The 22,360-nt window shown below is 36.7% G+C and overlaps 1 protein-coding gene across 1 annotated transcript in view; it reads left to right on the plus strand.

Moving 5' to 3' along the window:
* The window catches only part of CEP152 (centrosomal protein 152), a 36,055-nt gene continuing 13,695 nt past the window's right edge, over positions 1–22,360 (plus strand). The window contains exons 1-20 of the mRNA XM_067305720.1: positions 1–35; positions 1,302–1,427; positions 7,507–7,607; positions 7,845–7,911; positions 8,130–8,471; positions 8,967–9,135; positions 9,922–10,062; positions 11,218–11,357; positions 13,157–13,357; positions 14,083–14,230; positions 15,491–15,582; positions 16,466–16,617; positions 17,670–17,877; positions 18,757–18,870; positions 18,993–19,123; positions 19,308–19,436; positions 19,585–19,720; positions 20,537–20,728; positions 21,381–21,653; positions 22,112–22,243. Coding sequence (XP_067161821.1) covers positions 1,341–1,427; positions 7,507–7,607; positions 7,845–7,911; positions 8,130–8,471; positions 8,967–9,135; positions 9,922–10,062; positions 11,218–11,357; positions 13,157–13,357; positions 14,083–14,230; positions 15,491–15,582; positions 16,466–16,617; positions 17,670–17,877; positions 18,757–18,870; positions 18,993–19,123; positions 19,308–19,436; positions 19,585–19,720; positions 20,537–20,728; positions 21,381–21,653; positions 22,112–22,243 — 2,955 coding nt within the window. The 5' untranslated portion in view covers positions 1–35; positions 1,302–1,340. The remainder of the gene's footprint in view (positions 36–1,301; positions 1,428–7,506; positions 7,608–7,844; positions 7,912–8,129; positions 8,472–8,966; positions 9,136–9,921; positions 10,063–11,217; positions 11,358–13,156; positions 13,358–14,082; positions 14,231–15,490; positions 15,583–16,465; positions 16,618–17,669; positions 17,878–18,756; positions 18,871–18,992; positions 19,124–19,307; positions 19,437–19,584; positions 19,721–20,536; positions 20,729–21,380; positions 21,654–22,111; positions 22,244–22,360) is intronic.

Here is a 22,360-nt window from a genome sequence, read left to right on the forward strand (position 1 = left end):
TGGGAAGCGAGCGGCCGTTGGGTGCGGCGGCTCCGGTGAGTGTCGGCGCCCCGGCCTGGGCTCTGCGCCGGCCTCGGGGCGCGGCGGGAGGCGCCTTCCCCTCCGGGCGCCGCCGGCCCGCGCTGCTGGAGCCAGGGAAGGGCTGTAAATAAACCGCCGAGGGGACGGCGGGGGCTAGCGGCTGCCCGCGAGCGGCCCCGCGGCTCGCCGTGCCCGCCAGGCCGTGAGGCGGTGGGGCGGGCCCGTGTCCTGCTCTCGGTGTGCTTCAGCCCGTGGGGTCGGGGAGGGTTTTGGTGAGCCGGGGCAGAGCGCTGCTGCTGTGGCTGTTGGGCGGGCAGGCGGTAGTTCACAGCTGGGGAAGGCGACCGAGCTCTTGCACCGTGCTATGAAAGATGCTGCAGTGACTCTCACAGTGAAACACGGTCTTTTAGGGAGAGCAAAGAGACAGGTACTCCTGTTAGGGCTTTTGCTAACTCTATAGTAGACTTTTCTTGAATGCAAGCAGGCAAGCATGTCCTTAAAACATAGCAACATAAGTAAAAGAAACATTTTTTTTAAATTAACTTTGAATAGTGCACTTGTAAAGCTTATTGTAATACTGAGTAAAAATTTCAGCATATGCTACACCTGTTTGATCAAAGAATGTGAAATTCTGTAAAATTGTCACTAATAACTTTGTTTCATAGCTGTATGTGAGGAGTCTGTCTTCAGCAGGGAATAACTTATATAGTAATCAAATGTAGGCCAGCTGTTACAAACTCTAGCTTACTGTGAACTAACTGTTCAGTGTAGGCAAGTCCTTGGGTGTCTGAGTTTCTTTTCATTAAGCAGTTATTTAAGTCTTCAGTTGACCTGATACTTTTCCATTGTTAAAGCTCTTACCCAAATGCTCAAGCAGCAACCTACTTCCAGTAGCTGGTACAAGATTTAGTTATTCTACTGTAGTATATAGAAAGCAATGAAGCAAGATTTGGGAGCGGGTATAATTATCAGTCTGTATTGAGTGAATGTATTCTGTGTTAGAGCTTGAAGAAAGTGATGTCAATTTTCATAAATGAACTTTAATAATTTCATAATGTCATGTTATAAAAAGCTTAGATAATCTCTTTTAAATGCTAAATTCTTAGAAATGAGAAGTATTGCTAATGCTGAGAAACAGAGCAGAAGCTCAAGTAAATGATACAGATAATAGGCAATGTTCATTTCAAAAAATTGGCTATTTGATTTGGGAAGTGAGGGTGTTTGTTTTATGACTTTTTTTTTTGCTCTTACTCATGTGATGTTTTCTTGCCTTGTGATAGGTTTTTTTGGATACTCAAAAACATTATCATTAGTAAACAATGTCCCTTGACTTTGATAGTGGAGCTCTACAAACTCAACATGAAGAGGAAGAGTATGACCAAGAGGATTATGCAAGAGAACAAGAGGTGAAAATAAATAAATGATTTAATTGGAAGGCTTGTTTAATGAGCTTCTTTCCTGTTTCAAACTGAAGTTTTATGCTGTCGTTGATAACATAGAGCACAGACTCTACTTTTTAAGAGTTGCACAAGAAGTACAGAGATAATGAGGAGATGCATCTTAAGAGCCTTGCAGTGTCATATATAGTGGCTGCAAGAACAATATCCCTTGGCTATTTAGTAGATTGCCAAAGACCACGGTCACCTACTTTCTGTATTCCTTCACAACTTTTTTTACTTACTACAGTCACAACAGCTCTCTTTCAATTGAAAATCAAGTTAGCTTAGAAAAGAATGAGGAAACTTTTAAAATTCTGATTATAAGTTATGTACTCTAATCTCTAGAAAAATATATTCAAATGTTTTCATTTTTGGAGTTCAAATACACTGACTGTCCTGGATGTTTCTGTTTCTTTAATTTCAAAGATGGAATTGGCAAAATGTGCATTTAACATGAATGTGCATAATGCTTTCTTATGGGATAGTAAATCATATTTGTGTCAACTAACCCCCACAAGATATACTTCAAGGATCATTGTCTAGAGGGCAAGTGACATACACACAAATATTCACAAAAATGTGTAGTAGAACAATAGCCATACAACTTCTAAAGATGCTATTGCAAACACTGTAGGGAATGTGATGTCTGTTCAGAAACTTTTTACCCTAATAAAGGGTGGTGTGCGTGTGCAGGAGAACAAAAAGTGAAGTAATTGTAAAGTTATCATAGAGAGAAAATGACAGCATAAATAGTATTATAAGCTTAGGGAGCTGATTTTATATATATATATATATATATATATATTTTTTTTTTTTGTCACTCCAGGTTCTCTTATAGTACCAGTCTAAGGTACTTCCTTCTCCCCAAAGATATATTGTGTTCTCGTGATATTTGAAGTGGCGTTCTAATCCATAGTCACTAATGCCTGAAGCTTATTGTGCTTTTGGAATACTTCAATCTAGCAGTAGCTTACTGTTTGAATAACATTTTCTCAATATTTTTCCTTTGATCGTCTGAGATTTCATCACAAAGGGTAGGCCCTTTGTATAGTGTCCTGGTCAAATTTCACTGTAAGCTGTGTGTTATAATAGTTGGGTGGGTTGGTTGGTTTGTTTGTTTTCTCCTTCCTTCCTATGCTGTCCTTGCAATCTCGGCTCCATAAGCGTTTTGTGCTTCTGAAAGCATTGCCAGCTATCTTAAAGTAAAACTTGATGTTGTCATGGGGCAAGAATTCTTTAGTGGCCTCACAATCTGCTTGAGCCGCCTTTTGGTCGCTGGTGTCAGTGGGAATAGTTGAGAGAGGCTTTGCTTTAGGTCTTTTTTTATATGTTAACTGAATGGGAAAATGTCTCATTTCTGAGGATTGGTTGTTCTGATAGAAATGAGAGCTGGGCAGTTCTGAAATGGGACTGTGTGCTCAGGTTATGAAGGGAGCTGCCGAGAGCGAATGTGTAATGGTTGAAGTACCTTTGTAAAAGTTCGGCTCTACTATCTTTTGAAGAAGTTTGGGCACTGGGGTGTGGATTTTTTAACATATTTTTGCCATCTGATGTAGTCTTTGTCTATGGAGAAATGGTTTGTATATTCTGCTCATAATTCTATTCATGAAGGAGAGTAGATGTTTCTAAAATTTCTTTTACTTTTCACCTTTAACAGCAGTTTGCAAAGCAGTCTCTTTGGAATAAGTTAGTGATAATCCTTTTAGGTTGTGCAACTTTGAACTGGGGCAATCTGGGATTCACAAAACTATACGTATTACAGGTATTTCAGTGGGGTGTAACATTTAGCAAACTCACTTAATGGAGGCTCTGCTGTGTTTGCTGCTCAAGACATTTAAGCCAAGATTTTCTGCATTATTTTAAGTTTTCTACCAGGGCAAACGCTTCCCCCCTTTCCCCACCCCCCTTTCTTTCTTTCCTTGGAAAAATGAGCTCTGTGTAGTAGGAGAGTGCTTTGATGCCAGGCCATTACTGGAGCTATTCTTTCTCCAACCTTAAAAGCTCAAACTAAGAACGGTTATCTGGACTATTACTGCATTCATGAGACTTGAAGGGAGATGGTAAATTCTTTTCCCAAAGGACGGATAAGTTTGATCTTTGCACGTCATGTGGGGTAGCCTAACTGACATGAGAAATCCCTGCTGCGCAAGATAAAGCTATAAAATCAGAATTAGGGCATGACTGATTACATACTGGCTTGCAGAATGCTTTGTAAGTTTTTTGTTTTGTTTTTTTTTGACTGTTATCTTAGTCATTGCAGTGGGGTGTTGAAGAGCTAATCTGAAACAAGTCTTGGAGTATTTAGTAGCAGTCCACATGGCATCTCAGTCAGATCTCTGAACTATGTATGTCTGACTTAGATATTAGTAAGATATACAGGATGTATTCAGTCCCAGGAAAAAAGTCTAAGTGGCTTCATACAAAAGATCCATTAACCCTTTGTATCTGTGAGTAGGTGGGAATAAATTGCTATTTATCCAGTGTTTTGTTTACTTATTGACTGAATCTAAAAGTGAAAGGAGTCACCAAGAGATATGCTATGGATAATGGATTTGTGGCAGCTTAAACCAGGGTTGGGGCCTTCACAAGCTGTTGGACAATGGATGTAGTCTTTGTCTCTGTATCCGTGGATTGCTTGAGGTGCAGTGCAGACTTCCGAGAGTTTCTTGCATTGGCATTAAGGCTGTGTACTTTCCTTGCTCTGTGCTAGGATGGCTATACTTCTGAGTCATGGCACTGCTGCTGTGATGGAGATGGGGGTGCAGCATTCTTCAAGTTGTTATCTGTAATATAATTCTCTTTTTCCTTCTTTTAATGCTTTCTAAGGGTGTCCTTACGGCAATAATGATGCTGGAGCCTCTGATCTAGAATGCTGGCATATCCTCTGAAGCTGTGAGGTCACCCCTTCAGACTGGGAGTTAAATCATTCAGTATTTGGATCCACTCTTTTGTGGATTTGAAGAAATAGTTTTTTCTTTTTTTTTTTCTTTTTTTTTTTTTTAACCCAGTAATATGCAAATTCCTTTTACCCATGAAATACCCCCTTCCTCCCTGCTCCCCCAATCTTCTGGCATCTCACAATAACTGTTTAGTTACAGTGCCTTTATTTTGTAACAGAAATATTATTTTTCTGCATTAGAACCATCTCAATACTTGAATTATGTGATTTGTTCTCCAGAAACTGTTGGAAGTGAAACTTTGTTTGTCCTCTGAATGCTTGAGGTTTTTTAGATCTTTATAAATAGCAGTGGGGGGAGAGCTTATAGGTGATTGTAGTTTTTCAACTTTTTTACATTTAAATCAGGTCTTTCCCTCTCTTCAGCTGTCAGACAAGTATATGAACTTTGAGCCCTCTGTGTGTGTGTGGCTTTTTATTTTTATTTTTTCCTCTGGAGTATAAGCTTAAAAATAGGGTAGTGCTGCTGCACAAATGAAATAGGCTTCCCCTTATGCAAGAACTTTCTTTTATCACAATAACAATTTTGATAACGATAATGTATCTTCTTATGTATAGCCTATTAATTTGGGGAAAAAATCTGTTGCTTTTTTTTTCTTCTCTCTTGAAGAGAGATGGCCTCTTGGGTATGTATTTTAGCGGCGAAGGTGGGGGGTGTGTTCCTGAGATCCTCTAAGCAATTCTTCTTTGTGAAGAATCCTTATGCATACAAGAAACAGATTTGCAAGAAAAACCATTAGCCCTTCTGTTTTACTGTCCTCTTGGGCTCTGTAATGTTTCTTTTTTCTCTGATTAATGTTAAGTGGGCTGACTAAAGACACCACTCAGATGGTTACCTTGCGTTGCACTTAGCCCTGTTGGGAGTCCCATGCTAGCTAACCTGGTAGACTGAATTCAGTTTAAGTATGAAGTCTCACGATGGTGTCTTGTGAACCATATATGTGCTGCTTTCTCTTGGATTTGTTTCCAAACCAGTGCAAGAACAGTGAAAGTGACAGTGCTTGAGTATGTTCTTGGTTGTAAGTAGGGCAGATGAAACGTCTTCTTCAGTGAACGATTCTGTCTTTCCTTTCCTGCTCTCTGGATGTTAGACATAATAAATTCAGAGGATGCCCTAATGATAGGGAAACTTGTCAAATAGAATAAAGCTGTATAGGCACTAACTTTTCATATGTAATAGTTAATTTTGACTTAGTTGCAACTGTTTTGTGTGTGTGTTTGTTTTTTACAAAGATAAGTAATATGTTTTAATATTTCACATGTAGCAGCTGATGTTTCTGCTCTAATTAACACTCACATATGTGCTTTGTCTGTCAGTTTGGAGAAAAACAGAGTTAGGGTACAGATATACAATGCAATAACTTTGAATATGTTGTGTAGTTCTCTGGTCCCTTAATGAGGAAAAAACAGAATGTATTGCTCAGATTTACAAGTTGAAGCCCAATATGTGGCCACATATCAAAGCCTCGCTGAAAACTTGGAAGAACAGGTACATTCTATATGGGATTCATTACATCAAGTAAGTTCAGAAATTTTGGTGTGTGGGGGTTGTTTGTTTTTTTGTTTGTTTGTTTTTTCAGTAACTTATGTGGGCAAAAGGAGCTAACTAACTTCTGGAAAGGCAGGTTAAGCTACTCTGAAACCGTACATGTCCACGCACTGTAAAAAAAATCTGATTTTATTCCTTCTCTTAAAAAGCCTTGAGCTAACTGCTTTTTTGACACTTAGATAAATGCCACCTCCAAAGAGTTCACATGATTTTGAAGATACCAGCTGTTTTAAATGAAGTTGTCTTATTTCAATGGAGTTGCTCATCCTTGCGCTCAGTGGTTTTAAAGCATTATATAAGCTTTTATCAAATTCTGGAAAATCGCTATAAAATACAGGAGTTATAAACTATTAGCTTGTGAATGTACTCTTGGTTAGGTTGTTGTATACTTTCATATAAGAATTACACACTAAATCTCCTTAATCCTAATTTACATTGTAAACTTAATAAATCAAACTGATTATTCACTTGTCAATGTTGTGCATGTTGACTACCAAGTTGTATGAATTAGTAAATATTGCTAGTCATTCTGTGGCAATTGTATTTGACCAGGGACTGCAGTCCTCAGCCAAAGTCAGCAATGCAGTGCTAAGCCAAATGGATGTTATATTATATGACCCTCTCCATCTGGCCTGTTAGTAATCCATCAGTGAACTCGACAAATTTTTTGGCTTAGGTGCACCTTCCACACATTTTGTGCTTAGCTGGATTCTTTCTACAGAATGGTGTACTTGACCTTAAAGACTGCAAGTAATGCTGCTAAAAGCAGTATGTTGGAGATCTGTTTAATGTACTTCGTTATTATTCAATTTTTTGTTGTTGTTGCTATCTGCAAGAATGTCAAATGATGTATGGATTCTGAATCAGAATACACTTTGCCAAGTATATATTTGGAGAGGTGATCTATTTTCACATGCAGTATTGATTTCATTGTACACTTGTATATACAATAATCTTGAATACAGGTCATACTATTTTATCCTGCTTTTGGGCTGCCACCTAAAAGGGGCACAACTATCTCTTTCCTGAATTCAGAGTGGTGGTATTTTTTTGTTTGGGTTCAGTTGCTTAATGACCTCTTCTGAATATATAGGCAGACCACTAATCACTGCAATGATGACTTGTATGTAGTAACACCGAGTGGCATGTTCTTACCAAGATTTCAATTCAGGCTCCTCAGAAAGAGCATGTTTTGAATGTCTAATACCTGTTGCCTAGAATTTAGGGAGGAGAGCCCTCAGCATGAGAAGTTGTAGATTAGTCTTCAAAAGCAGTCGGTCCTGGAACAAGTCAATCTGGTGGCCCTTCCCTCACCTTTATGCTTAATGAGCTTACCAGAAAAATCACTAGGTTGGTAACTAGTATATTAAGCACTCTGATGTGAACTCTAGTGGTACCAGTGTTGTAATTGGATGACATCTTTTCAATGGAGGAAGAAAACCCAGATTTTATGCAAGTGGCCCGTTTCCTCTGTCTTACTTTAGACTGAGTTTGCATATATTCTTTCGAAAAGAAATATGATGTGTGTTGTTCTGTTCCAGTTGCAACAGCTTTTGACAGACCTTCCCCATGATATGCTGGAAGACAGTGGAGACCAGCTCTCCAGCTATTCGGACAGTAGCATTCACGAGAATGAAGAGCAGTAAGGCTTTTTGTATTTTTTTTTTTTTATTGAGGTTGTGCTTTTGAGACAGAGTAAAATCTCAAATAATCAAGTTCATAAAAACAATCTTAAAAAAACCCAGAGCCATACTGTAACTAACAGTAGGGTTTGGGTTGCATGAGAAACAAACTAGGTGTTGCTTATTTGAATGGAGGTTTTTTGTTTTGTTTTCCTAAGAATATAACTAACAGAGTAAAACTGGTTGTCTTTCTCTAGATCACATGAGCCCTGGAAGCATGATGGAAGGTGGAGGGATCGTCCATTGATTACTGATCCTCAGAATGTAAGGTTTTTTTCCTAAGTAGTCACCTAATTAATAGCAACTGCTTGTTCAGAATAACGTGCTAAATATTCTTTAAATTAATTAGAAATGTGCTTTTTATGTAGGTGACCTGCTTTACTATTCAATAGAGATATTTCTACCTTGACTGCTGGTAACCCCAGAAAGAAAAGAAATCTGAGTTTTGATAGAGCAGTTCTGAATCTCTTATCCATTCATAGGGTTATGAACAAGGACAAAATATGTTTCCTGAACAGTTGTTGTGTGACCGGCAAAATAACCATGTTGAAAAACATTCCAAGAATTGGAATGGCCTATGTAATGATGAAGAAAAATGCTTGTATGAGATGAAGGAAGATTACCGTGGCCAAAACAGTCAAGAGGATCCTGGTGATGTGTATCTTGGTAGAGATGGGTATAATGCTCCAAGCTGCTACCAACAGAGCAATGTGTATCATCTCCCGGAAGACTTTAGGCCATATATGAATGGCCGTAAACCAGAACTGAGTAATCAACAAAGTAAAATAGTAATTTTTCCAGATGTTTCGAAGGACCATCTTAAGGTATTTCAGAAACTGATATATTTTTCTGTCTCTTTTGGAAAGATTTCACACATCTATAGCTGCTGGCAGTAATATTTGTAGGGTGTTTTTTTTTCCAGACTGTTAATCAAAACAATGATGGGAGGCTTCTGTCCTCAATTTTACACGTTAAAACAGCCAAGCATTAAATATCTGGATTTTCATATGTGCTTGTAATGATTTTTTTTTTCTTCTCTTGTTTGGCTAGCTATAAGCCCATAAGGTAGTATAGATGTGATGCACTTTATAAGTGTGATACATTTTGATGAAGGCTTCCAATTTAAGAGTGGTGAAGTCTCAACTTCAATGGAGTAAGCGCACACTTGAGTGCTTTGCTGGATTGGAGCCTGAGAATGAAGAGCTACTAGAGCTCTTTTTAATGTCAACATATAAATCAAAAGGAAAAATACTTTAATTGAGCAAGACTACAGTTGTAGCTTTTATTTATTTGCCCTTATGTATATATTGTCACAACAGCAGTTTGGTGCATCTGAAGTTGTTAGTGGCCAATCTGTAGAATCTTACAAAGTGACATATAAACCGTACCAAAATGGCATTCAGCAAAATGTTCCAATAACCCAAGAAGGAACCAGAAGAAATGAAGTGTTTGAAGATTTGCAGCATGAATTTCTGGGCAGTGATGAAAGTAAGTTGTGTGGGTGTGTGTTTTTTGTTCTTCAGGCTTGAAATAATACTGTGTGAAAAGTCTGCTATTGATTTCAATAGATTTTATTAAGAGAACAACTAAAAAAAGTTGATATACATGATCTTTTATTTTGATCTAAACTTACCCTGGGATACTCCCATTCCTTTCTTTTTCTTTTTAGTTCTACTTCATCTAGTGGTGTGTGTATGTGTTTTGTTTTTTTTTTTTTAATGAGGGCATTCAACTTTCAGGGTATTGAAAAATGTAATTTTGACTGGTGAGGGTTTGAACAACAACCAAAAAAGCTATTTTACCTTCTGATGGCTTGATCTTGAGCCCTGCTGGTACGCAATGTCATGTTAATTATATTGAAAACTAATGGCTCACCGTGCTCTGAGATGTGCTTTGCTTGATGCCAGATTGGGCTTTTCTGCAAAGTACTTTTCAGATGACAGAGTTACTTTGCCCTGTAAACATCTTGAGGAAAACTTTGTAGTTGTCACTGAACTGCCTATGAATTTACAGCCTGTAAATATTTATCTCTGAGCTTTTGTTAGTGATGGTTAAAAATTGTAGGCGCTAACAATGCAATTCAAACCTAATAGGGCAACTGAAGTGATGTGAATCTAACATAAATAAAAAATGATATGCTTGTGTGTACCAACAGTGAATTTGACACTGTATGAAAGAAATGTCTTGGGGGAGGAATCATTTATGACTGTGACTTGGTTGGTTAGTTGATTGCAGTTATGCTGACTTGTCTGTACCCTATTTTAAATTCGGCAGATTCTTCAGAGAATATGCAGATTCTTCAACTTCAAGTTCTAAATAAAGCGAGAGAGAGACAACTGGAAGAACTTAATGAAAAGCTAGAAGAGAGTGCACAGCAGATTAGGTATTTGAATCATCAGCTTTCAATGGTCAAAGGTAAAATCTTTATAAAAAGATCTCTAATTTCTAGAATTACTGATATCTAGCAACTTGTTTGTTCTGAAATTTCTGTTTAATTGGTATTGATCGTGTTTATAAGCTTGATTTGGAATCGAGTGTGAACCTAACCCTTTACCCCCAACACTGTTATTTGAGAGGTAGTAAACTGAAATGAGCCTTTTCTGCTAACTTGCTGCTATTTGCTGCTTTTCTTTCAGCTGGAGAGTAACCTGAGGTGTTTTAACATCTGTTAAATATATTGACATAGCTATAACTTTTTTTTTTCAAGTACTTACAGAAGTTATTGTCATAAGACCCTGATTCAGTAAAACATTACCATCCAGACAATGTGTTGGCATATACTTAGAGTAAGTGCTTCTCTGGATTGGAGCCTAACTCAATAACTGTCTTAACTTTTACTGCATTGATTTTTCAAGACCACCATCGTATTCCAGGGTTCCCATGTGCTAGACATCAGAAATGCACAGAAAAATGAAGTTTGCCAAAGTAGTGAGTTAAAAGTACCAAAAAAAGGCAAACAACAGGAGAAAGATGCCTCTGACAAAAAGGTTTAGTACTACATGGTTTAATTGACCAATTTCCTAGACTGCATATAGACAGAAGTTTTTCCAAAGTGATAAAAGCTGTCATGGAGACCAGTGGTTGTCTTAGTCTCTTTTTCCCTACGGGAATAGGCAAAGACAAGTCATGAGCATGGAGAATTAAGAATATGATGTATAGAATGCAAAAAGAGCACAAAAGGTAGAAAACTTTGGCTGTCAGCTGTTTTGCTCTGTCTTGATTAACCCTCCAGGGGAATCTCTTGATTATTTTTTTTTATTTTTAATTATTTATTTTTTTACCCTCATGTGTCTGAGGGATGATGCTAGTTCTTAGTGCCAACAGAACGCTGGAGTTCTGAGGGTGCAATATATGAGTGCTGCTAGCTCTCATGGGGAGAACACGGTTGCTGTAGATGGAGGTTGGCCGAACCTTTTTGTGATCTTTTCTGCTTCTCAGCTCCAATACAACAATAACGTGGGCTAGTAGAGCTTGGCTCTGTAGAGCAGGGTACTGAACAGTCATGTTCTATGAGCTTGTTGAATGGATGCTGTTCCTTGTTTCTCTCACAATTACTATGTCTCTTTTAAGATGAAAAGGATGGTTTGGCTGTTAGTCTTCGTGAGTCTCAAAAACTCTATCAGAATGGAAAAGAACGGGAGGTGCATCTTGAAGGTCAAATAAAAGCACTTGAAGCCCAAATTCAGACTCTCACTGCCAATGAGGAGCAGGTACTATTAATTGTTTTTAAACTGTTAATTGTAGAAGACTTCTACAGTTATATTTATGGCGTATTTGCATTAAACATAAATATTACACTTTGTAGTCTTCTGGCATGCTGTTCATTATCAGAAGTTGAATATATGGTGAATGAGTAGAAAGTTTTGGTGGAAAAATAGCTTGTATTAAAATCTAGGCAGTATATGAGGATTTTTAGCAATTCTTGCCTGAAAAACCTGTGAACTGACATACAGACTATTGGAGCAAAAGTTAAATGAACGTAACTTCAGCTTGTTCCAGTAACTTTGGTAGTGTTGGTTTGGAAATATTCTGTCAGTATTCACTTAACAGCTTGAGCCGTACCTGTGGCTTTGAAAAACAGTCATATTGCCTACTAATATGGGATATTCTTTCAAAAGCTAGATGTTAAAGGCCTTCTTTAATGATGAAACTTTTTTTAACATTGTGTTTTCAGACCAACCTTTGGTTTTAAATGAGTCACTTTGGCTACAGCAGTCAGACTCTAATGAAAACAGTTATTTTGACATACTGCATTCCTTAAGCCGTGTCAATAACTTTTCTCATGCAGGCTCATTTGGATTTTTTGTTTTTTGTCTGTTCCTGTCTGGCATGCCCCTTGGGATGCTTTATAAGACCTTCATGGTTACTCCTGTGTCTCCATGACTCAAAACAGGATGTTTTTACTTTTTGGTAGATGAATACACTGGAATTCAGATTGTGCTGATTATCTTAACATTCATGGCACAAAACTGTAACCATCTTCAAGGACCCTTTCTTCCTTTCCTCTTTCCAAGTAATAGAAATATAAAAGTTACTTATCTGGGACAGGAGACTGGAGAGTACAGCATTTTTAGTGGAGCATATTTTAACTTCAGCTGACAGACATAAAATTAAAGGCCCCTTCCAGTAAGGTTTCTTGAAGTAGAAAGATTTCCATTTTTAAATAGTACTGTATCAACCTGCTCTACTTCCCTTATACTTTTTCTTGGCATCTATGAAGGAGCAATAATCCCTTCTGGTTACTACTTCTAACTTGCTTTTGGTGGGCAGGAGATGCACAAAGTGCCAACTTAAATAGAACGTGCTTGCTTGTTTTTTTTCTCTCCATGCTCTTTGTTCATCAAGAAAGTGATTGATTGATTGTCTAAAAAGTATCTTAAAATAAAGATGCAAGTGAACTGCTTGTAAACAGTGTTTTGGTGTGGGTGGATTTTTTTCTGTGGTGGAGTGTACCAAAACAGTGAAGGGACAGCACAAGGCAAATCAAATTCTCAGCTGGGTAACTGAAAGGATGGAAGTAGTGACAGACCAGGTCTGTAATTATACTGAGTCTATTTTGACCATTTTGTTTAACACTAGTTTGGGATGCTGTTTTCTTCTGTCTTTCAAGATCTAGGTGCAGATTTCCCCACTTAATGCCCCTTTCTTTACAACAGGATGCTTTATCTAAGGATGCTTGAGTTTTTTGAAGGGGTATGGGAACTCAATAAAACCCTTGATAAAAGTTAATCAGCTAAGTAGAGATACACAGAGAGGAAGGTATCTTAAAATACGCCTAGAGCTCTCAGAAGTTACACTGACAAAAGTGCTGGAAGCTTGATCATATTTAACTGATGTTCTGGTTTTAAAAGTGAAATAAGTAAGGCTGAATGACTTAAAGAATAGATTACTGTTGAAATACTAGATTTCTCGTAGGAGTTTCAACTCTAAAAAATTACCACTCAGTTAAGAAACTGTTAACATTTAAGATACTCAGCTTTCCAGACCCGCTCTAATACTGTTCCTACAGCTATTGAAGCAGTCCAAAGTGGCAGAGGTAGCCATAGAAAGCATGCAGAAGCAGCTGTTAGAACTTCAGCGGTCAGATGCCCTTCAGCGAGCCAGAGAACAACACGAGGCCGTTATTTCAGCACTCAAGCAAAAGTATGAAAAGCAAGTATTATCTTTAGAGCAGAAACTTGATACTACAGACTCTGCACTCCGAGAGCAGGTGAGAATGGATTTTGGGACACTGTTGCAGATGCTGTAGAGCTCCACAACTGTCCTGAACAGCACTTCCTGACCTGTAATCATAATTTTCCCTACCGAAAGTTGTTAAATAAATGGAAAGAAAATTATTCATAAGTCTCAATATTATGAAGCTTATGTGACATTCTTATAAACGTCTCCAGACAGTGATATTGCGGGAGTTTGCATATAGCGGATGTAGAGAAGGCAAGAATTCGTTGTCTTAGTTTCCCTCTGAACTTTCATCCTATGCACAATTTTTTTTTTTTTTTTTTTTGTATTTAGGAATAAATCTGGGAAGGAGAAGGTCTACTTGAGAAATGGTCCGATATCTTGCTACAAGACAAACTGTTTAACAAACTGACTAATCCCCAAGCTTTTCTCTCAAAATAATTGGGGATTCCTAACCCTGGGACAGTTGCTTTATTTTAGAAGTAGGGGGTTAAAAGGAGGAGGAGGAAAAAAAAGAAAGCTGTCTTTAGAATGGTACTTGATATGCTCAACAGGATTTGTCAAATGAGTACAGAACTTACTATTCTACTTAACACTTAGTAAGAGTTGGTTATGCTATGCAATATATTCAAAAGGTGTAGTCTATGCAGTCCTCAGGAAACTGCCCTCTTTTTTCACATGAGGAAAATGAGAATTCAATTTCTTTAAAATTCTTTTCTTGTTTGTAACATGAATAAAAATAATCTCGCTTCCCAGAAAGAGCTTTGCAATCACCTAGGAGAGCATGTTAAGCAACTTGAAAAAATGCTAGAAGAAAACAAATGCGAAAAAACTGAAATAATAAATCGACTGACAAGGAGCCTAGAAGAAAGCCAAAAGCAATGTGCAAACTTACTGCAAACAGGTCAGTCTTTTGCTTGTACCTTATCTTTCCTTGCAGACATGACTCAAACTTTGAAGTATGGAGTAGCACATCTGTTTCCCTATTGAAATGGGATCTACATCAGTCTAAATGCATATTAGACTGTTTCCTACCCAGTACATTAGCCAGATTTAACTGAAGTTCAGTTCAAATAAAAGGTGGGGAAGAAATACACAGCAATCCCAAAATTAAAGCTTCTAATTTTTGAAAAGTTTGAATGTAAATAGCCATAACTCTGTTTTCAATAGGTAGGTATTTCTGAGCAGAGCTGTACTATTGCACACAGTTCTGTACTACAGTAAAAGAATAATTCAGTGTATATTGCCATTCCACATTCAAATTTAATAAAAAAAAATTGTTTTGTAGTTGGAGGTTGATTCTTGAGAATTAATATCAGTAGGATTATTTTAATAGTGTGTGGAATTTTTTTTTGCCTGTTATGTATATGGCTTGTACCTACCTTTGCACATTGAAGCTTCTTAGTTTTTTATTATGTGTTTTTTCATAGAATCCAACCATCTTGACTAAATTAAATATCTGTCTTAATGGATCCTGATTTGAGAGTCTGCTCTGCTTGAGAACTGATAGTCTAGAAAAAAATCAGTGTCTGAAAATGTCAGGGTGAAAGGGAGTCTTACTAGTTCTTTAAAATGTAAATACATAATTATGAACGCGATAGGATATTTAAGAGTGTAACTGCCAACTGAAGAACAATGGTGATTTTACTCTGTGCTATATTCATCAAATACCCTAAAGAAATAAGAAATTGGCAACTTTATAAGGCTAGCCTATTAATTTTGAGAGGAGGGGAAGGTGACCTGTTTTCCAAGATAGTCCTGTTCCTGCTGACTTTCTGGCACAGGTGCATGACTTTGGTTTTGCTTCTGGTGATGTGCAAGGACAGTGAACGTTTGTCATGTCTTGCTGCTCATAGCTTTAATTCTTCAGAATTTTTAATAGTAGCTTTAAAATAAAAGCCACCATAATAATTCTAAGTGTTAAACAAGCTGCTGTTTAGAGAACTGTAGTAACCTTCACCTCCTCAATATAGCAAGAAATACTCTTTCCCATAATTGTTTGTATTTTTTATTAGGGAGCTCAAGGAAAGAGAATAATGCCTTTTTATGAGAGTCAGTGTCGCTGTTTTTAACTGTGAATTTTTTTTCAGGTGTCATGTTTTTTTCTTGCATATTTATATTTCTCTGTCTCTCCATCCTCCCTTCCCTTTCCTCCCTGCAATAGGCTCGATACAGGAGACAAATCAATTACGGCTTCAATTGCAACAAGCTCAGTCTGCACACATGATAAGCAGTAACATGAACAAGGCTTTGCAGGTTAATTTATTTTTTTAAAAATATGTTACCATTTTGATTCTGGAGAGGGATATTATGGGTAAGAGGTTGGTAGGTTGAAACTTTTTGTCCGTTGTGGGAAACGGCATGTCTCCCTTCAGTAAAGGATCACCTGCTTCTTCTTCTCCCAGTATTGCACGTTGGACTTGTTTTTTATTTAAAAAATATATATTGTATGCAGATATATTAGCAGCACAAATTTGATATCCTACATCTATCCAATCTGCTTATGGAACAAGAAAAATATAAATTTGCAAGTGCTATGTTTAGACATGACCAGCAATCTCATAAGTTTGGCTATAGGAATAATTAGAAATACTATGTTCTGAAATCTACTTTTTGCCAACAAGAGGGAATGCTAAGGATTTCTCTGTGAAATATGGTTGGGAGTCTATGTTTACAGTATAATTCGGGTATTTGACTTGTGTAAATCTGTCAGCTTGGAAGCAATGACTCCTAAGTACTAGAGTAATGGTCTGTTTTCACAGATAATATATACCCTTTTTGTGTAGTAAAATAGATGACAACAGTGTGGCAGGAGGGAAGAGGTAAGAGCAAAAGAAATCATATTTAATTTCACATTTTCTGTTGATTTTCTTGCAGATTATTTATGAAGTGATAGAAAATATTCCCCAATTAATTTGTAGATTTCACTTAAGCTTTGCTGAAGGAATCAAAAATGATAGTGTAACAAAACTGTGTACTGTAGAATTAAACCAGTGCTAGGATATTTCAATAAATAAGGTTACCATTTAGAAATAAGAGAACTATATGTCTGTTCTTTAGGAAGAATTATCATTAAGCCTGGTTTGTTTGCTTGGAGTTTCTCTGCTCAATGTGATTTATTTCTGTTTCTTCTTTTAAGGAAGAATTAATGGAACTGAAGGAAGAAATAACTTTGTATGAATCTGCTGCCAAGCTTGGAGTATTTCTGAATGACGCAGGTGGACAGCTGAGTGAATCTTATGTAGATTTGGGAATTAAAAAAATCAGCTGGAAAAAATCAAGATTCTGCAGGTATTGAGTGATTCTTATTCAAAGCAAAACGTAAAGCCCCCAAGAAGTTATACAAGTAATGCATAATATCTGATTTGTCAGTAAAAGGTAGTCTTATAGGTTCAATATGTAATTACTTCAAAATATTTGAAATAATGTATATCTTGTCAGAGGATCTGGGAAACAGAAAACTGAATTAATACCATAATTTGGATGCCTAATTACTGGTTAACAAATCTTCAGACATTATAGGGCCAGTATTGCTTTTCCTTCGGTGTGAGGTTTGTTTGTTTTCCTTCTTTTGGTGTTATTTTGGAGGGAGAGGGGTATTGTAAAATGAAGTAGATGCATCTTTTTACTATAAGGTGAAAATTTGGTCTAAAAATCAAAACCTCTAATAAAGCTTTTATATCAATTAGCATCAGAGTAACGTAGAAAGCATTTCACAAGTGCAACGAAGTAATGAGGAATTTCCCTTACTATGCCTAAAAAATTCAGTGTTACACAGCGTGTGAAACTTGCTTGTGTTCCAGAAAACTTGAACCCTGCCTGACTGTAGCTTACTCCATACGGGTAAAATCTGGAACGTGTAGTAGAGACTATAGTAATGTGTAATACTCAATCTGTGTGTGGACAGCAACTTAATATCTCAGTAAAAGGCAACCATATCTTCTTTGCCCATAGAAATGTGTGGTCTTCATGTTGATTGTGTAGATATACGCGTAGATACCTTTTTGCTCAAATGATTCCACTTAGTTACTTAATTCTAAAGCTGTCTTTTAATACAGCCAATCAAGAGTTGTTTCAAAACACCTAACATAATATAAGAGCAAATCTTTTACAGAAATAGTAGAATGAAAAAATGCTTTTCTTTACATTAATTACAACATGATTGATAAAACATACAACTCTTGTTTCTCTCATTCTTTTTATACCTATCTTGTGAACCACTGTATTGCTGGTAGCATTAGTTGCTCTTCTTTTGCTACAACTACCCTTCAGATATCTCTGTGTGTGTAGGTTATTTTTGTTTGTTTTTTATAAAATGGAACTGGTTGTGTCTTCTCTACTAGTGCAATACAAAATAGAGACCTGGATAAAGAACTTTCTAAAGATGAAATTATCATAGAATTAAAAGCTGAACTGGAACGCTTATTGAGCAGTAATAAAATGAAGAGAAACCAGATTACTCAATTACAAAATGACCTTAAAGATTGCCAGAAGGAGTTAGAGGAATTCAAACAGTTGCTGAAAGCAGAAAAAGCATCAAAAGCCTCAAAGGTTTGTTCTTTTCCAGCTTTTTATTTTATTTATTTATTTATTAAAAAAAGGTACTTGTGGAAGTGCATTGGATTTAATTGAACCAAACCAACATTTAAATCTCGTATGAAAACAGACCAAAGAACTAACTTGTAGCTGTGTGTGTATTGCAATTAAGTAAATCTGTGTTTGATCTTAAGGACAATTTTGCCATTTTGGTGATACCTTGTTCTGTTTCTTCAAAGAAAAAGAAATAACCTGAAGAAATCTCAACTTGGGTAGCATATCTCTTATTAGGTGTGCTCTGATATGAGGGCTTGCATGATAGCCATTAATGGCCACTCTGCTTTTTTTGTCAGAACTCTATTCTGCTGGTGAAAGTAAGCCTTATTTAGTCAAAAAGACCTCATAATTTCTGTGAGGAAGCTGATAGCGTTAGGTTGAACATGGAACATTAAACAAATTACCTTCTAATGATTTCACTAACTATTTGATCACTGAAGAATCTCCTCCATATTGCATCCCTCTTCACCCTAATATTTTAACATCCCTATATAAATTGGACAAACTTGTAATGTCTGCTCTTGTAAATTGTGACCTCAATATGGGATAGGAAAAGAATACGCTTAAAAAGTATGCTCCCAACTGGATGGTAGCTGCCATTCAGCTTGCAAACGGGATATTGAGTAGTGTGTGCTTCTTTGAAACTTCAAAATCCTATGAGTTTCAAGAATTCATCCAGAATAACAGTGATACTATTTGTATACTTTGCACTGCAGTCATTTCCTTCTTTCTTTTGTGAGTAAAATATTTATTCAACAGTTGTAACTTTTCTTAAAGCATCAACTTCTAAAGCAAGTATGCCTTGAAAGATCTCATTTTAATTTTGTTTTGTTTTAGCCTGTGAAAAGTCTGAATGATACTTCAGTGGCTAGTCCATCTGTTCCTGATAGTCTTAAGGAAGAGGTTCTGAGACTCAGAAAGGCTAATGAAACTTTGATGCAAGAAGCTGAGGTGAGATTGAAATGCTGTATATTCCTATAAATAAAAAATTAATAAAATTGACCAATAAAATTGTGCCAAAATCTGCAGTTAAAGTTTTCTTAATACCCTTCTATTAATTGACTTTTGTCCAGAACCATACTCTGACTATTGAAGAACTGAAATCAAATGAGGAAAAACTGAAAAATTCAAATCAAGATCTCTGTTATCAGATGAGACAGATGATTCAAGATTTTGATGAGGATAAACAAGAAGCCATTGACAGGTAAGCCTGTGAACTCTGTTTAGTTCCATTTGATAACTTCTATCCTGTGTGCGTGTGTGTGTATTTTTGCACCAGCTGTCTGTAAGAAGGGCAGCATTAAAACTATGGTTTTACTTAAAAAGAAAACAGAAACAACTTATTAAAAAGAAAGTCCAAGTAGTATTTTCCTCTCTGCAAATCATAGGTGTGAAAGAATGTATCGGCAACATCATGAGGATACAAAAGCCCAGTTTGAGAAAGACCTTGTGGAGAGATATGCTGCAGAAAAACAGCAGCTTATTCAAACTTACGAAGAGACAATATCACAGTTCAAGTAAGGCTTACTCGTTCTTTCCTCTTTTACTGAAACTTTTGCACTTCCTATCTAGCACTCAGTGCTAGTTACATTTTACAGAAAACAAAAGCTTGCTGTCCTCTGAATGTAAAGACTAAATTGATAATAAATAATATGTGGTCTGAAGGGCTGACATAGAGGAGCTGACCAGAGAGATGACTGCAGTGAAGGAATGTTATATAGGAGTCTGTGGTGAGAAGGACGCTGTGGAAGCTACTTTAAGGCAGAAATTTGAGGAAGAGCAGCAGCTGAAAGAAGAGAAGGTACTAATGAAAATACCTATAAATTGTATCATTTCAGACTGTTTTCTTTTTAAGATATATCCAGAAGTGTATTTAATTGTTTTGGGAAGATATTTGGAAGCTATGCAGTTATATCAGAAACTTAACAAGTGTGGCCTTACTGGTTCTTAACTTAACCTGGTGCTATGTCCTATGGTTTAAAATAGAGAAGTAACCCCTCCCAACAGCAACTAATTTTCACATAGCAATGTTTCTAAAATCGTAATTATGACTCTTTACAGAATTGAGTCAGCAATGTGAATTTTTACATTCGTGAGACTTTTTCAGAAAGCACTTAGCGATCATAGAAGTTGTCATCTCATTATTGAAAGCTCTAATCTGAAAATATTATTTAATAATAAATTGAATTTACTGTATTGATTTTTAAAAACTTGCTTTGCTTTTCCAAAGATATCAGTGTGAAATGACTTGAATAGGTCAGCTGTCTTGCTAAGAAAGTACAGTAAAGATATACAGCTTAAAATATGCTGGAAGTAAGATACTGATTGAGAAAATTTCTTTTGGAGTAACTTAAAGTAGTTCTGATATCGTGCCTTAAAACACCTCTTCATAAGAGAGCTAAATCTCTTGTCTAGATGTCATTAGTAAGATCACTGTACAGACTCTAGGGAGTTAATCAAATCTTCATGCATTCTAGTCACTTTGTTCCGGAACAGTTAGCTATGCCTTGGGGTGCTGAATGCTGTTATAGAAGTGAGTCCAAACTGATGTTCCTTGTATGCTTTGTGTGGTTTTCTTTTTGTTTTGTCTTTTTTGTTTGTTTCTTTTTTTGCCTAGCTTAAGAAACAACTACTAGAAGAGAAAGAAGACTCACTTAACCATCTGAGGATTGAGCTTGAAGAGAAGTACAACAATTCTATCATAGCAGCAAAGAACCAATGGCTGAAAGAAAAAGAAGTTTATATTAAACAGCAGGTTGAAAAGGAAGTTGCATTAGCCAAAGTCCACTGGGAGAAAGAAGAGAAAGAGGTGTGGAGCTTATACTGGGGGATTTGAAGTTACTTTTTTCAGAAGGAAAACTTGTATATAGATACACTTATAAATTGCTATTCTGCCATTTAAAGTAGTTGGCAAGGATCTGTCATTTTGGGAGCCTCTGAAGTCAGTAGGTATTACACACACTGTAGAGATGTCTTATGATCACAGCTAATAACCTGCTGAAGTGTTTCGACTTAGTGTCTGAGTGAATGGTTACACTTTCTATTTTTCATTCAGGGGTCATATGAAACTCCTTTGTGTATCTCCCACCCCACTGGCTAAAGCTGTGGTGTAGAGAAACAGAAGCATTCATTTTTTACCAAGTCTATAGTCAGAAGTGTAACTGGGGGGAGGTTACTTACATTACTTTGAGACATTACTTGCCTATTAAGAAATGTCTCAAAGCTAAATTTTATTGTTATTCAGAAATGTAGGTACCTGGCTTGGACGGAAGAAACGCACTGCCTCCTGAACATGGTTTTGCTCTTCTGTCAGGGAGGATTATTGGTGTAAATTGAGTTTCTTCAGTATGGATGTTGTTGTTGTTGTTGTTGTTGTTGTTAAATGATGGTGAAGTTCTAGTTATTTAGACATTGGGGAGATTTCTTAAAAAAAAAAAAAAAAAAAATGTTTTCTTCCATAGAATAAAGAACAAATCATTGCAGAAATAGAAAGAGAATGGCAAAGTAGACTGGAAGAAACAAGAAGAATTTTAGTTGAATGTAATGACTGCAGCAGCCAAACTGACCAAGTAACAGTTATGGATGAAACTTCATCTAAAGAGTTAGCAAGGATTGTTGAGGACCAGAAACTGCAGCTCCGGAAGGCACTGAAAGAAAAGGTGGCCTCGGAAGAGGCCTTAAAAGAACTTGAAATAGAACTGGAAAATAAATACCATAAAAATCTTGCCAGCCAGGTAACAAATAATTGTTCTGTCTGCCTGGAGCCTGTAAAACTGACATGTGCAAATGTGCAGGATAGGTCTAGATACGTTTTAAATGCTATCACCTTAACTATTCCTGAGTAATTTGTACTTGTGTTCTCCTGAAGAAGCAGTAGCATGTAAGCTTGTGTTTTTCTAGCTATTAATTTTTCACACCTTAAACAGTTGGTTTTACAGGAATTTTGAACAGAACTGAGCAAAACTGACTTATGGTTTGTACCATTTTATTACGGAAAATATGGCTTAATACTGTCCTCATTTGGGTAGATGAGAACAAGAAATGCAGCAGATGCACCAAGTCTGATTATTTTTAATTTCCATAAACATGGTCAATCCAAACTGAACTTTTCTTCTTTCACTGCTATGTGTAAGTAGTAATGAAATTGTTTTCGGTGGTGGTGATTGAAGTAGTTTCTTTTCCCTGTTTATAGGTAGATGCAGCTTTAACCCAGGCTCATGCCAGGTGGCTACAAGAATTAACAAACCTCAAGGAGTATAAAATAAATCTAAAGGTAGAACAAGAAAAATGGGAAAGGGAACACAAAGAGACTGCAGCAAAGCAGGTAGCGCAAAATACTTGCGTTATGTATTGCTAAACTGTTCAGTTTTCTAAATCTTGTACACAACCAGAGAAAACTTACAAACATAAGTGGGGAACCTTTAAGGAGGCATATTTCTAG

The sequence above is a fragment of the Apteryx mantelli genome, chromosome 15 (genome assembly GCF_036417845.1).
Source record: "Apteryx mantelli isolate bAptMan1 chromosome 15, bAptMan1.hap1, whole genome shotgun sequence".
NCBI classification, from domain to species: domain Eukaryota; kingdom Metazoa; phylum Chordata; class Aves; order Apterygiformes; family Apterygidae; genus Apteryx; species Apteryx mantelli.